The 13,827-nt window shown below is 46.0% G+C and overlaps 1 protein-coding gene across 8 annotated transcripts in view; it reads right to left on the bottom strand.

Moving 5' to 3' along the window:
* The window catches only part of RUFY3 (RUN and FYVE domain containing 3), a 464,645-nt gene that overhangs the window by 185,038 nt on the left and 265,780 nt on the right, over positions 1–13,827 (bottom strand). For all 8 annotated transcript variants that reach the window (XR_013607158.1, XR_013607157.1, XM_078676401.1 and 5 more), the window contains one exon: positions 4,382–4,549. Coding sequence is in view for 6 of the 8 variants with exons in the window: in XM_078676401.1 (XP_078532527.1) it covers positions 4,382–4,549 (168 nt within the window). In the remaining 2 variants the exon portion in view is untranslated. The remainder of the gene's footprint in view (positions 1–4,381; positions 4,550–13,827) is intronic.

The raw sequence follows: 13,827 nt of genomic DNA, 5'->3' as shown, positions 1-13,827 counted from the left end.
TTTTAAAGCTAGTTATCAGCTTCCGGAATACAATGTGAAGGGTTGCAATCAGCAAATATATATTAATCCACACTTGTGTTGATCATGTATGCCTGATGATGATGCCCCTTACAATCGGAATGATCCCATGTAGTGAATATATACTATTTTATATTTGAAGAGAACGTGTTAATCCATATATAATCTTCTTTCTTGTTTATAGTGGCCACAGCCTCATTTACTGCATATCTTAACCACTTAACGGATTTATTATCTGTTTTTTAACAATGTCTTTTAACCTTGTAAAGATTCCTTTAAATTTTTTAATCTAATAATAATCGCTTTATTGCATGATTAGTTAAAACCTTTGCAAACAGGTAAAACATGTGTTCAAAAACGACTTCATTAAATAATGCTAAAAATTGCAAATGTACAGTAGTTCCATAAAATTGCAAGAGAATAAAAACAAGTGTGCGAGACAGCCAGTGCGGGGATCAGATGGGACGAAGTACAACATTAGTCGGAGTGCTAATCAGTGGGGGCACCTCTGTAGTCCCAATTCCTTTGAAGTTAATTATAAAAAATTGTCTCTTGAAGATGTTTTGGAATGTTACGGGGCGGCTGACAGCCAGTTTTTGCCGGTACCGGAATGTAGTTCGTCGTGACGCTAGCTCTGCTGGGTCGTTGCGGCCAGTGAAAAAAATGTGTATGAAAATTTTATGTCGCTGAGCTAGCTGCCGGAGAGCGTAGGGACCATGGCAATAGACAGAGTTGCCGGACGAAGTCCTTAAGGTCAATATAGTTGTTCTCCTCTCATAAACCAATGGGCGTGGGCTGAAGACCAGTTTGTTGGAGTGCTTCCAGGCTTAACTTTGCATTTGCTGCACTCATGAACCGGACAAGGCTACAGGCCAGTCGGATTGTGCTGCCCTCAAAACAGGCCTTTACCGCCTCCCTGCATGATTGAACCTGGCTTGCGATCAGGAGCGGCTTTAAAAGTGGTCTTCGCTCCGCTCCCAAGCCATTGCAGATGCATAATAGGTGTATTGCGTCTTCATTGAGGTCTCCGCACAATCTACAACGGTTTGAAGTGTCTGTGCGTTTCCATGGTGGAAGGTGGCCTTTTGCGGGTAGAATTCCCAGCCTCAGAAGCAAGAACCTTTCTTTTGTGATTCTCGGAAAACCTGTTCCTAAGTATGATTGGGGCTTTATCGCCAAGTAACTCTGAATTACGAACCAGCCGTGGGCCCTCCTACTGAGGGCAGCTTTGCCTTCTACAAAAGATGCAATGTTTACTGATTTGTTAACCAGGGCCTTGAAACATTGTTGGGATGAGCTGGAATCCCATAGGTCCTGTAGAGCTGGCAGCCTGATTGCTGATTGAAGGTAACTCATAGCTGGACTGTTGTTTTTCCTTGTAATTTCCTTCCACAGGTATGAGTTCAGTGTGCCTGGCTCTGCTTTTTTTATTTTGAACCAGCACTTGGCGTAGGCACCCTTCCATGAGATTTGCTGCTTTGGAAGCCCGAACTCTAGCCTTATTTGGGCTGGTGAAGTGAATTGCGGAAGATTGAATATTATTCTTAACGCCTTGGCGACCACATTGTCCAAGATAACCTCGTCTCTTCCTCTCATTGGTTCACTGCCATAAGTGATCAAAGGAAGCAGTCATGCTCGAAGCACTTCTAATAATGGAAGAAGACTAGGGCCAGTTATTTTTTGCTTGATGTTTTTTAATGCAACTGCCAGTGCGATCCCTCTACCTTTGATGGTTGCTTTCTGTTTGGTGAATGAGCCGTTGCTCTCAAATATTACTCCCAGATACTTGTACTCCTCTGCTGGCTCCAGCAGCCAGTCCCCCATTGTCCATCGTGGGTAGCGTTTGTTAGTCCGGTGATTTAATACCATAACTTTGGATTTTTACAGATTTATACTCAGCCCGTTCTTGTTTTTAATCTGTGCTTTTATGATTTTGTAATATAAAGTCGAATAAAGCATTATCGAATTGAATAGAGTGCACAGCATGTTCGTGTAAATACTAAATTTGGGCCAAAGTGGAGGTGCGGTTCATTGGGGCCCGCTGGTATTTTTCTGCATTTGTAACATATACAAATATTCAATGATAAAGCAAAGGTTAAAGTGATGTTATAGCTAGGCATTTCTCTGATTTTATGAAATGGAAGGCCTGTACTAATTGTTCCACCTGTACCAAGATCAGAGTTCCCAACAGTACCAGGCAACACATTACCAGAGGCAAGTTTGACAGTAACACTGAATACTGCTTTACTGCCTTATCTGCCCCTGTAGGAACCTTTACATAGGGAGTACAATTCATAGTTGGAGTATAAACGGACCATTAGACATAATGACCAAAATTACCCGGTAGCACAGCATTTCAGTAAATGCACTTCCAAAATGTTTGTGGTCCTTGACGCCCTTGCTCCGAATACTAGAGGTGGCAATAGAGAACAAAGATTATGGGTTCTAGAATCCAGATACATCGTGGACTTTGAGACACTTACACCAGTGGGCCTGAACTCAAGTGAGAAATTGTCTGTTCATCTGGGGCAATGAATGTGAAATGTGAAACTGTGCATTTTAGTTTGAGTTTTTTCTTTTGACGTTTTAGACAAGGTGGTGCCATATTACAATAAAAGGCCTGGACGAACACGCTTTCTAACTTCAGTAAAGCTTTTTCTGGTGGAAATCCTACAGTTTGTCTTTAGTCCAATAAGGCCTTGCAGTGAGCCATGTAAAACGTTACTTGTCAGCCCTTACTATGGCTGTAGGTTCAACCATTCTTGTTCAAATCACCTGTTGTAGTAAGATTTGTTAACGTTTTGACATATATATATCCTCCCAGCCAGATGTGGCAGCTTAACTGGGCTTGACTCTCCTCATGTGCATGTCCTCCGAGCCTATGTAAAACTGTTGCGGTCTCTACTGACCTTGAAGACTTCCCTCCTCATTGCAATTACATCAGCTTATTGCAAGGGTGAACTGCAGGCACTGTGGATTCACAAACCCTACACCTAGTTTTTCTGACACATTGGCGCTGAGAACTTGGCCTTCATACCAAAATCCATTGCTCTACCAGTGTTTTCTGCTTCACCTGTCCCTTCAAGAGGAGTAGAGGTACCGTCGGCTGGACCTCAAAAGTGCTTTAAGCTTTCGCATTAGTACAAGGACTGCTTTTCCTTGATATCTGCCATGCTCTAAAATGGGCCCATCCTGATGTGACCCCTTTGTCTCCCCTGCCGGCCTGCACCATCAGCAACTTCATTTACAAAGTAATCATGATCAGCACCCTCGCTTATCTTGCAAACGAGCTCACCATCTCTGGTGGTTCTCAGCCCACCTTCAGCCAGGACACTATCAGAATGGAGACTAAGAAGGGTAAAACATTAAAAATACAAGGCGGCAGGCCTTTTCTATTTTCACACCCAGAATCTAGAATTCCATCCCCATATCCATCAGGACTGCCCAAACACTGCTCGATTCAGCAAAGAGCTGAAGACTCACCTCTTTAAAGAACCCTACATCACAATGCAATAACATGCTACCTCTCCGATCACTCACTGACTTTATACTGGCCTTTGATCCTGTACAGGGCTTCTCTGCCTTTTGGCTAGGTTTTTACTATAGAAATAACATACACATACATGGGCACTGGTGCATACGTTCATGTAGCACTACTGCCTTGACAGCCAGGTCCAGCAGGAAGAGCACTGAGCCCACTCGGTCTCAAGTTAGTATTCAGCACACTGTAAACAATTGTTCATGCTATGCCTCTGAGGGCACGGAAATGGAAAGGAATGATTAGAAACTGCTGTTAGCGTGCAGTGGTGGCACTTAGGAGCACCTGGGTTCTGTTCTCGAGCAGTATGGAGTCAACACAGATCTGCACCACTCCACCTACTGGTGCAGATCAGCATTGCCACAAAATTCTGCAGATCCACACTAGCGCCCAGAGTGTGGGGGTGGTGGGGGGGCTGATGGGGCGTTATAAGGTGAGGAGCCTGCAGGTATAGGTGCCTATCACAATTGGTCCTCTTCATGCAAATGCTACAAATCTGGCGCCCTAGTTAGAGTTCCACAGATAAGTGTTCAACCTACTTAGGGTTCAGATAGGTCCAATACACTTTAAATTAAGTAGAGCGGACAGAATATCTAGGATGAAGCACTAAACAAAGTCCCTAGTCTTGAATAACTATAGCTGATGTATTTAATTTAGAACATGTGAGTGGCACAGGATTCACTAAAGTCAAAGTATTAACTGGGAATAGATTGGCTACATATTCTATATAGTTATACACCAAACTAGAAAAATGTTTGGCAGTTTCACATCACTTGCATAAAATACATAATCTACACTACAGTGAAAACTTTCTCCTCTCCATACCTGCAACTTAAAGGCCAGTTCCAGTTTTAGTGCCCTGAGATCATCAAGCTGCTGCCGGAGAGCTGCTAGTGCATCCTGCTTCTCACACACATCTTTCTCCAGCATCTTCATGGCCAGCTCCATTTCTTGTCTCATCCCAATTTGGACTTCTAATTCTTTCTCCACATCCTGAAAAGCAGACCAGGTGATATTGATTACTATAAATCAGGAAGAACACATTTCACAAATCAGAAAAATCTTACGAAAGACTTCAAGGCTATATTGTTTCACATAATGAGTATGCGTAGCTGAGAATGATAACCAATACATACAAAGCTTGTTATTCAAGTCCTATGGCATGCTTTTGACAACTGCCTCAGACTGTTACAAGACAGTCAGCATTGCCACACAACGCATGAGGAAGAGCAATGTAAACAACAGTGTTACCAAGGAATGTGCTATAATGTACAAAGATCCCTCCCACCTTTGAAATAGCCTCTTTACCAACTCCCAGATCCACTGGACTTAGAGCACAAGTTACTTACCTTCGGTAACAATATATCTGTAAGAAACATTAGTAGTGATAGATTCCTTACCTTAGAATTACCCCTAGGCGTCAGACTGGATCCGTAAAGTTTTTTCGTCAGCAGTACCCCTGCACGTCGGTACCCGTCATCGTGCAGCTCCACGTGTGTCGTTGGCACCAGGATGACGTCGCCAGAGCTAATTAGATGTGTCCACGCAGGCAGACGTCACTTCTGTACACGACTTTCCGCGCCAGGAACGCAGAGCCATGCAAGAAACTGACCATTGGTGCCATGAAACTAGGGCCCTGAAAGGGATGACCTTAGCCTAGAAATCAGTTTGCAGAACGGGGAGGATGGGTGGGGCGGTAAGGAATCTATCACCACTAATGTTTCTTACAGATATATCGTTACCGAAGGCAAGTAACTTGTGCATCTGAAAGAAACCCGTAGTGATAGATGTATTGCCTTAGAATAGATACCCTAGCAATATCAACTCCGGTGGTGGGTCTGCGAACCAAGATCACACCAGAAAGTCCTGGAGAACAGAATGGCCAAAGAAGCCATCTCTCCGGACTTGGCTGTCCAGGCAGTAGTGCTTGGTAAACGTGTGCAGTGAGGCCCACGTAGCTGCCTGACAGATGTCATGCGAGGGAACTCCCCGTCCCAGAGCAGTACTGGCTGCCGTCGCCCTTGGTAGAGTGGGCGCGCAACCCCACCGGAGGCTCCTTCTTAGCCAAGGATTAACAAGCCTTTATGCACAGAACGACCCCCAGAGATGGTCCTCTTGTGACTAGCCCGACCTTTCTTGGCGCCCATGTAGCCAACAAAGAGCTGGTTATCCACCCGGAACTTTTGTGTGCGGTCCAGATAGAAAGAGAGCGCACGTTTTGGGTCTAGACGGTGGAGCCTCTCTTCCTCTTTTGAGGAATGCAGATGAGGAAAGAAGGTGGGCAAAGTGATGGTCTGCCCGATGTGAAAGGCAGTGACAACCTTTGGCAGAAAAGAAGGACGAGTCCTTAGAACAACTTTATCCGGATGGACAGAGAGAAAAGGAGGCTTAGAAGAAAGAGCCTGGAGTTCACTCACTCTTCTGGCAGAGGTGATGGCAACCAGGAAAGCAGCCTTTAGAATGAGGAGACGCTTCAGCGACCGGTCCATCGACCTCCCATGGGACCGGGACCTCGAGCAGCGCGGAGCCGACTGCCGGACTTCAAGTGACTTTTGGGACCGCAAAGTCTTCGGCGCCATGGCCCGGCAGTCAGGGCTCGACTTGGGGTCATGGTCGCGCCCCAGGCAGTAGAGACACACGTGGTGTGGGTCCGTCACTGACCTCATGCGGTGAGTTACCACAGTTCTTGAACCCGGGCATCCCTATGACCCCAGGAGTCGATCGACTCGAAAAGATGAGTTAAAAGAACTCCGAAAACTCAGTCAAAAAGTGACTGGGGGTACTTGCTCTTCTCAGATCAGCGCTTGCTGGAGAAAGAACGGACGTCAGCGCGCGTCTAAGTAGCTCCGGCGACGTCATCCTGGTGCCAACACGACAACGGCTACCGACGCGCAGGGGTACTGCTGACGAAAAAACTTATCGGATCCAGTCTGGGGGTAAGTCAAAGGTAAGGAATCTATCACTACGTGTTTCTTTCAGATGTGTATAGTTGCTACAGAAACTCACAGCCACCCTGTTCCATCTACTAAGTGCATTAGAAGCCACAACTCATTCCACCTTCTTCACATACTCCAAAACAAAGCATTTAGCATGGCAAGATAGAACAAATGTGTCATAACAATATCTTCAAATCTTTAAAGTAATGCCACCTTTCAACCCATAATTCCTTGAGTATACTTCACATGTGAGTTTTTCCCATCCAACTGTCTCACCTTTAACATACATTTGATGCCACCTGTTTTTGCCACCTAAAATAATAGGAGTTCAAGTTCCATTTTGTGCAATCTTCAGATTCATAATTACCTTATACCCTTGTCGGACAAGTTCCTTACCTTCAGTAACACCTTATTTGGTAAAGACATGATATAGCTGTAGATTCCTTAGCTTTGAACTCCCATGCTTCAGGCTAGATCCAGAAGATTTTTGATAGCAGTACCCCCTGCACGCCAATAGGTGGTGTCTGTTGACTCCGTGCGACGTCGTAGGCGTCCGGTTAGTCGTGATGTCCACGTCATCTATAAAATCGCCACCCCGGCGCACTGACATCAGTACTTTTCACGACTTTCCACACCAGAAGCGCAGAGCCATAAAGCGACTGACCCTGGTGCGTTCAAAAACAACTAGGGCCCTGAAGGGAAATGGCACTGGCACTAAAAGTAATCAACAGTGCGAGGAGGATGGGTGAGTCGGTACGGAATCCACGGCAAGATCATGTCTCTACCAGATAAGGCGTTTCCGAAGGTAAGTAACTTGTCCATCTGATAGAGACATCTAGCCACAGTATCCTTAACTTGGAATAGATACCCAAGCACTACCATCCCCAGAGGTGAGACTGCGGAAAAGCTTCAAACCAAAAAGTACTGCAAGACAAAACGGGCAAAAATGGGCCACCCTGCAGTTCCGATTGTCCAGGTAGTAATGTCTGGCTAACGTGTGCAGAGATGCCCACGTAGCTCCTGGCAGATGCCACGAACCGGAAGTCCACGTGTAACTGTTTCCCATATCAAATGGGAATAACGGCCCAAGAGGCGTGCAGTGTTTACCGACCAGAAGGCTGGCGGAAGAAAAGATCTTCCTACTGAAGCTGTCCAGCCTTTTGGTTTTCCTGAACGGGGGTGCGGAATGAAACGCGCCACAGGAAGTGTATGCTTGGACTACCAAGCTTTGTGCGGTGGAGAGAAAAGCTAGGTTGCCCAGGGCAGTGGTAGCGGGCACTGGTTCTATTCACAGGAGTCCCTGTGCCGAGCTTGGACCCGGTGCCTAGTAGAAAGTTGGTCAAGGCCTTGTTGAAAGGCAGCAAGGGTTCCGAGTTGGAGACACCAGGCTGCAGGACCCCCGTCAAGATGTTAGTCTTGACTGCCACCATAGGAAGCTGCAGGTCCAAGATCTCCGCAGCCCTACCCACCACCATTGCAAAGGAAGCCCACTACGCTGTAGCCAGGTTAGGAGGAGACCGCATGCCAGAATCTGGAGAGGTGTCCAGGCTGCTGGCATTATGCAGGTCCTCATGCCAGTCCAGGTCTTGATCTGGTTGCGGAATATCTAAGGGATCCTGCTGCCCCTCCCAATTATCATCATCCATTCCTAGCCAATAGGGCAGGGTGAAAGGCATGGAGCTGTACAGTTCCTTCAGCGCCGGTGGAGGCCCAAACGGGTCTTTGTTGTCTGGAATAACAATAGAGGAGGCACCGGTGAAGCCAAGGATCTTAGCATCCGATGCAGTGCCGGGGAAAGTCGCAGAGGTACGACCGGCACTGGTCCGGATCCAGGAATGAGCCGGAGGTGCGGAATCCACAGGATCGCCTTCTGCTGAACCTGTGGGGCCCGAAGGAGCACCGGCAGGATCAGGCAGCCCATATATGGCGCACATGGTGTCATAAAATTATTTTAATTTGGCGCGGGTCGCTCCCGGAGCCGGAAAGGAAGGGAAAAGCGAGCCGACTCAGACACCAGCTCCAAGGAGTGGGGCCTCGAACGCTAAAGCTCATCAGTCTTGTCACGTGAGAGACGGGATAAAGTCGAAGCGTGCTTCGACTTCTTGTGCTTTTTATGGTGCTTCTTACCTTACTGCGATAACGGACTGGGAGGAAGAAGACTTCGGACACCCCCCCACCTCTCCCCGGGGGCCGCACTCAGACCTTCCTCTCGACCGGGAGCGAGATCGAGGAGGTGACCTCCGTGGTGCTGTACGCCAGGCCACAATTAGCTTTAAGGATCGCTCACTCAAAGCCTTCGGCACCAGGCACGGAAATCGGAGCACCATTTTGTGTTGTGGTGGCACTCCAGGCACCAAAGACACACCAGATGGAGGTACGTGACCAATGTGGCACGGTGAAAGGCGCTGAACGGTTTGAACCGGGAGGGCTTTTTGGACATGCCTACACACCAAAAGGACTCCACAAAAAGATTTTTTTTAAAAAAGTCTGTCAAAAAGTGACAGGGGGTAGCTCTCTACACTGGCTGGCGCGGAAACAAAAAAACTGAAGTGCGCGTGCCTCCTATATAGATGGTGTGGACGTCATGACGACCAACAAGAAGCCTATGATGTCATGCAGAGTCGGCTGACGCCCCTGATCGGTGCGCAGGTGTACTGCTATCAGAAATCTTCCGGATCCAGCCTGATGCCTGGAAGTTCAATGGTAAGGAATATGCTGCTAGATGTCTCCATCAGATAACCACACAAGGACAACAACCTTCTAATCTATATCTTGCACTCAAATTCTCGTCATAATAATCTTTGAATGTACTTTGTGGACTTTGAAATTGTGCGTCAATCACTTTAAGATCAACCACCTCTTTCCCCCTCACTGTTGAAATACCCAGATTTAATACAGACATTGCCATGATACATTTTATAACCCTAAAATGATTTACCCGCATTGTGGAATGTTCTACTAACCAGGGTGACCACAATATTTCACCAAGATCTTGCATGGCAAATGCTTGTTAACTGCCAATTGCATGCACTTTTCGATCACCTGATTTACTTTCTCAAGTAACTTGCTCTGTAACTGTAAAATGTAGTCACACATTTCCTCTTTTCAACTATCCATCAAGTACTTGCATTTCTATCCTAATACAAATTAAAGTAAACAAGGAATAATTATCTAGGAATTCAGTTGCTCTCCTTATTGGACTTTTGTCTACAAATTCTACATCTGCCACTTAAGAGGAATAATCAAAAACATGAAAATGAAACTGCTTCTATCATCTAAGATTTCTATCAGTCCAAAGGAATATCACTATGCTGCAAGGCTCATCTTAACACCCATCAGGATCAAGTACATGTCCAGCATACTTAGTTGCTACTGCTGCACTGACTGCAATCTCCACCTGTGTCACTCTCTGCCAACAAACAACTCTTGCAGTTTTTTTTTTAATTACGCTGTGGCCTCCGCTGCCCTCATGACCCAAACTTAGCAATCTTGCTCTTACCACAGCCTGTGGAAAAGGGTCTTTTCTTGTCACTCTAGGATCTCATACTCAACCTACACCCAATTGTTTTATATACCTTCATGCTGCCACCATCATGGTCTGACACATCCACTACATTTCTCTGAAAGTCTGCAGGTTATGCAAACTTCTCCACCTCATTCTCCATTCTTGTCCCTAATAGCAACCTAACCACCTTCTGACAGTACCTTCCGAACCCAGTGTTCCTTCTGTATACTCGGTTAACTCTTCTTTCATCTTATTATGAACCACTCTTGATACACAGTCAAGCTACCCTCCTATTGAAAATACACACTACCAAATAACTGAAGCTGGAGGTAGGCTAAGGGGGACAACCTGTCCCATGACTCTGTTTCATCACAAGGGGTGGAGGAGGAGGACACCTCATGAATTCACCAGCGTTATTTAGCGCATTGTACACCCCCACTGCGTGGGACGCTGGAGGTTGCCTAAAGTGGACTACCTGTTTCATCATAAGGGGCAGGAGGAGGAGGATGCCCATGACTTCATCAGCGCTATATAGTGCGTTTTACACCCCCTATGCGCTGGATGTGCCCGGGCAAACCCTATGCAAAGAGCTGGTCTGTCCTGAGCCCATCAGTGCCAGAAATAGCCAGACCAGGACCAACCCCCTAGGCTCTGCCATTAATACCGGACCTCATGCACCAGTACGTATGCCGATATTCTTATAAAGTTGACGTTTTATTACTTTAATCATTCTGTGCCTCTGCCTGTTCCTAGGGAATTCCCTCTAGACAGTTACAGACAAAGGGAGCCTAGCTGTGCCCTGCATATCATGATGGCCCATCACCAGGCTAATGGGTCTTCCTGAGCTAGAGTGGTGGAAAGAGTTGCCACTTGCAGCTGAATAGGGCTGTGCCTGTCCCACACAAACAGCTGCATACCCCCCTGTGGTGTGTTAGGAGCCAGGGCCATTAGGGCAGGGTCATGTGCACTACAAAGACCTTTCTTTGAAGTCTCTCTACTGCAAAGGCTAAAATAGGTTTATGTACTGGACCTCAGACACCATGTACTCAGAATACTTCTGGACTGAGGACATTCTGCCAGAAATTAGAGCTGTTGTGCTGCCAGGAGGGACTGCCACTTTGCTGCTTGCTTTGCTGTGCTGGCCTGCTGCTTCTCTCTTGGGAATGAGAGGGCTGGACTTTGCTCTCTATATCCTGACCCTCGATAATTCATTGACCCCGCTCTCCCAGCGGAACCGGCGCTTCGCCTCGCATCGTCCCCGGACGTCAGCGGCTCAATGACTCTGCACAGCCTCTAGCAACCAACGCCCCACTTGCTTCAGCGACACCTCACCTCCGTGGTGCAAAGCACCGTCTCTGAATGCTGATGTGCCATTGACCTGCACAGCAGTGGAAACAGATATCGCACCTACCTATGTGACGCCTCTTCTCCCCGGCGCAGTGCAACATTGTGGGATCTCAACGTTTCCAAGGTACTGTACTGGGGGTCTGACTCTGTAGCTGGCCCCCGCTGAATCGCAGTCAGCTTGAACTTGTGGATTCAACTCCTTCAAGCACATCAAGATAGCCCCATCCACAGCTATTGTGTTTCTAGGTGCTATAACTGCATAACATTTTGAAAAATGTATATCTTGACTAGTGTTTGTTTGATGTTTGTCGTTTTGGTCTTGTTTTACTTAGATAAATATTGGCTATTTTATTAAACTGGTGTGGAGTACTTTTTGGTGTTTTCACTCTGTCAATGTGTGTGTGTGTGTGTGTGTGTGTGTGCACAAATGCTTTACACAGTGCCTCTTTAGTTTAGCCTGACTGTTCTGAGCCAAGCTATCGGATGGTGAGCACAGGTAAACCCAGTGTGTACTACACTTACCCTGACAAGAGTGTGGGTCCCTCCTTGGACAGGGTGGAAATCACTGCCAACTTGGGAGCTCATTTTTAACAGAGGCAATAAACCGGAAGCCCTATAAAGAACTGAAAAGGATGTTTTCTTTTACATAACAAGCAAACATTTCTCACTAGCAACATTTTTATTTGTTATGCATTCCCTCCATCACCTTCGTGACCCTCCTAGTTCGCTTACCAGAAATCTGTACTGGCTTTCGCAAAAAAACATAACGTGGCTAGGGCAAGCACAATGATTACTGCAGCATGAGCATGGTAAAACAAGTGCCCCACCTGCTTAAATGCTTACATTTAATGCCATGACAAACTCAAAGAGGAGCCCTCGGTCGTTGCTGCACACTTCACTGAGAACCATGTATTTAACAACTTGATGCTGCAATCAACCTTCCTCCAAACTTCTATTATATGTCCAATTCTCTGGAGGTGGACGTGATCACTGACAACCCTAGTAGTGCCTTTCACCCCCTCCCTCTTTCTCCATAAATTAACAGCAAAGGTTGTGTCAGATTTGCTAGTTCCACCCTGCGTAAGTGACAACATGAGAAGTTACGCGACCCCCAGCATCTCTGAGGTCAGCGTCCCTGGCCTTGGCCTCGGTCCCCGTTATCAGGAGAGCGCGGATAGGAGGCAGGTCTTTTAGATGCCTGGCGCCCCTACTATGGAACACCTTGCCGGTGTCTCTGAGAAAGAATACCAATCTGTTGGCTTTCAGGAATGATTTAAAATCTTGGCTGTTTGTCCAGTAGTGTTCATCTCCCATTTGCCTGTTTTCTTGTCCGTGTTAGGTCTGAAGCGCCGGGACTCTCCTCGGAGTAGCTGAGCCCTTTACAAAACCCCCCCTAACATAACATAACCTAGCATAACAGAAGAGAAAGGCTGTGGGTGGGACGATTGAACTCTTACCCTACCCAGCCTGTGACATAAGAAATGGTGAGGCTAAAGGCAGGTTTGGACCTTGGTCCCTACTACAGGTTCAGACTGGGCTTATAAGCCCCCTACACAGAGGTATTTTAAAATGCTGCGCTTTTGTGCTACCTCCACTGGTGCCTTGAATTACGGATCGGAGGACTGAACAAATTTCATCTATAAATTAAAGCACCCATGCGCATTTGAGTCGATCCTTTTGGCTGCACTGGCTAGTTACCATTAAATAGTACAGAAGTCTATTCAGTCTTTTATGAGCCTCTGCACTGTTTAATGAAATTAAGGGCTGAGACAGGGTGGGCACAGTCCCTTATGATTAAGACATCTCTTTTGTATTAAGATGCACTGTAGTGGGTGACTATATTTAGGTCACTCCAAAGGACTAGCTAAAGAAAAAAGTATTTATGTGGTAGGCTCTGATATCTTTTATTGGACTAGCAAAAAAAGGTACAAACACAGTACAGTCTATTCACTTTGGACAACACACAATATCCTCTTGTGGATACATTAAAAGTGACGAAGAGCGACGTTCCTCAGAAAGAGAAATGTTGGCTAATGTCACTGGCGGTGGCTGCACCCTTGCAGGTTAAAAGAGTTGGACCCTTTTTGTCACCAACTGAAAAGAAACTTTATTTGCTAGAAAGGAAACAAGAGGCTCATTTGATTTTAAGAAAAAGATGCTTCTATTCACTAACAGGCAAAACCACTGCAGGTACATTTTTGTAACCAATAGAGACGTTCTATTGTTGAGTTAATCTCCAATTTAACATAAAAAAGTGTCTTGGTAAACAATCCTAAAAAAATAAAGCTCCCAACGGCGTCATTTAAAGTCAGTTTGAAGAGATGAAGTACTGCATGAGCAGATCTATAATAATTCAATAAATATGCAATATGTCTGTAACAGACTGCAATATTCAAATTAATTGTGCAAGGACATAATGCATTAAAAATCATGTATATATTATTTAAGACTCACTGTCTTTTATGGTGCTATAGATATATACA

Source organism: Lissotriton helveticus, chromosome 2_1 (assembly GCF_964261635.1).
Source record: "Lissotriton helveticus chromosome 2_1, aLisHel1.1, whole genome shotgun sequence".
NCBI classification, from domain to species: domain Eukaryota; kingdom Metazoa; phylum Chordata; class Amphibia; order Caudata; family Salamandridae; genus Lissotriton; species Lissotriton helveticus.
This window is presented reverse-complemented; position numbering and strand designations above follow the sequence as displayed.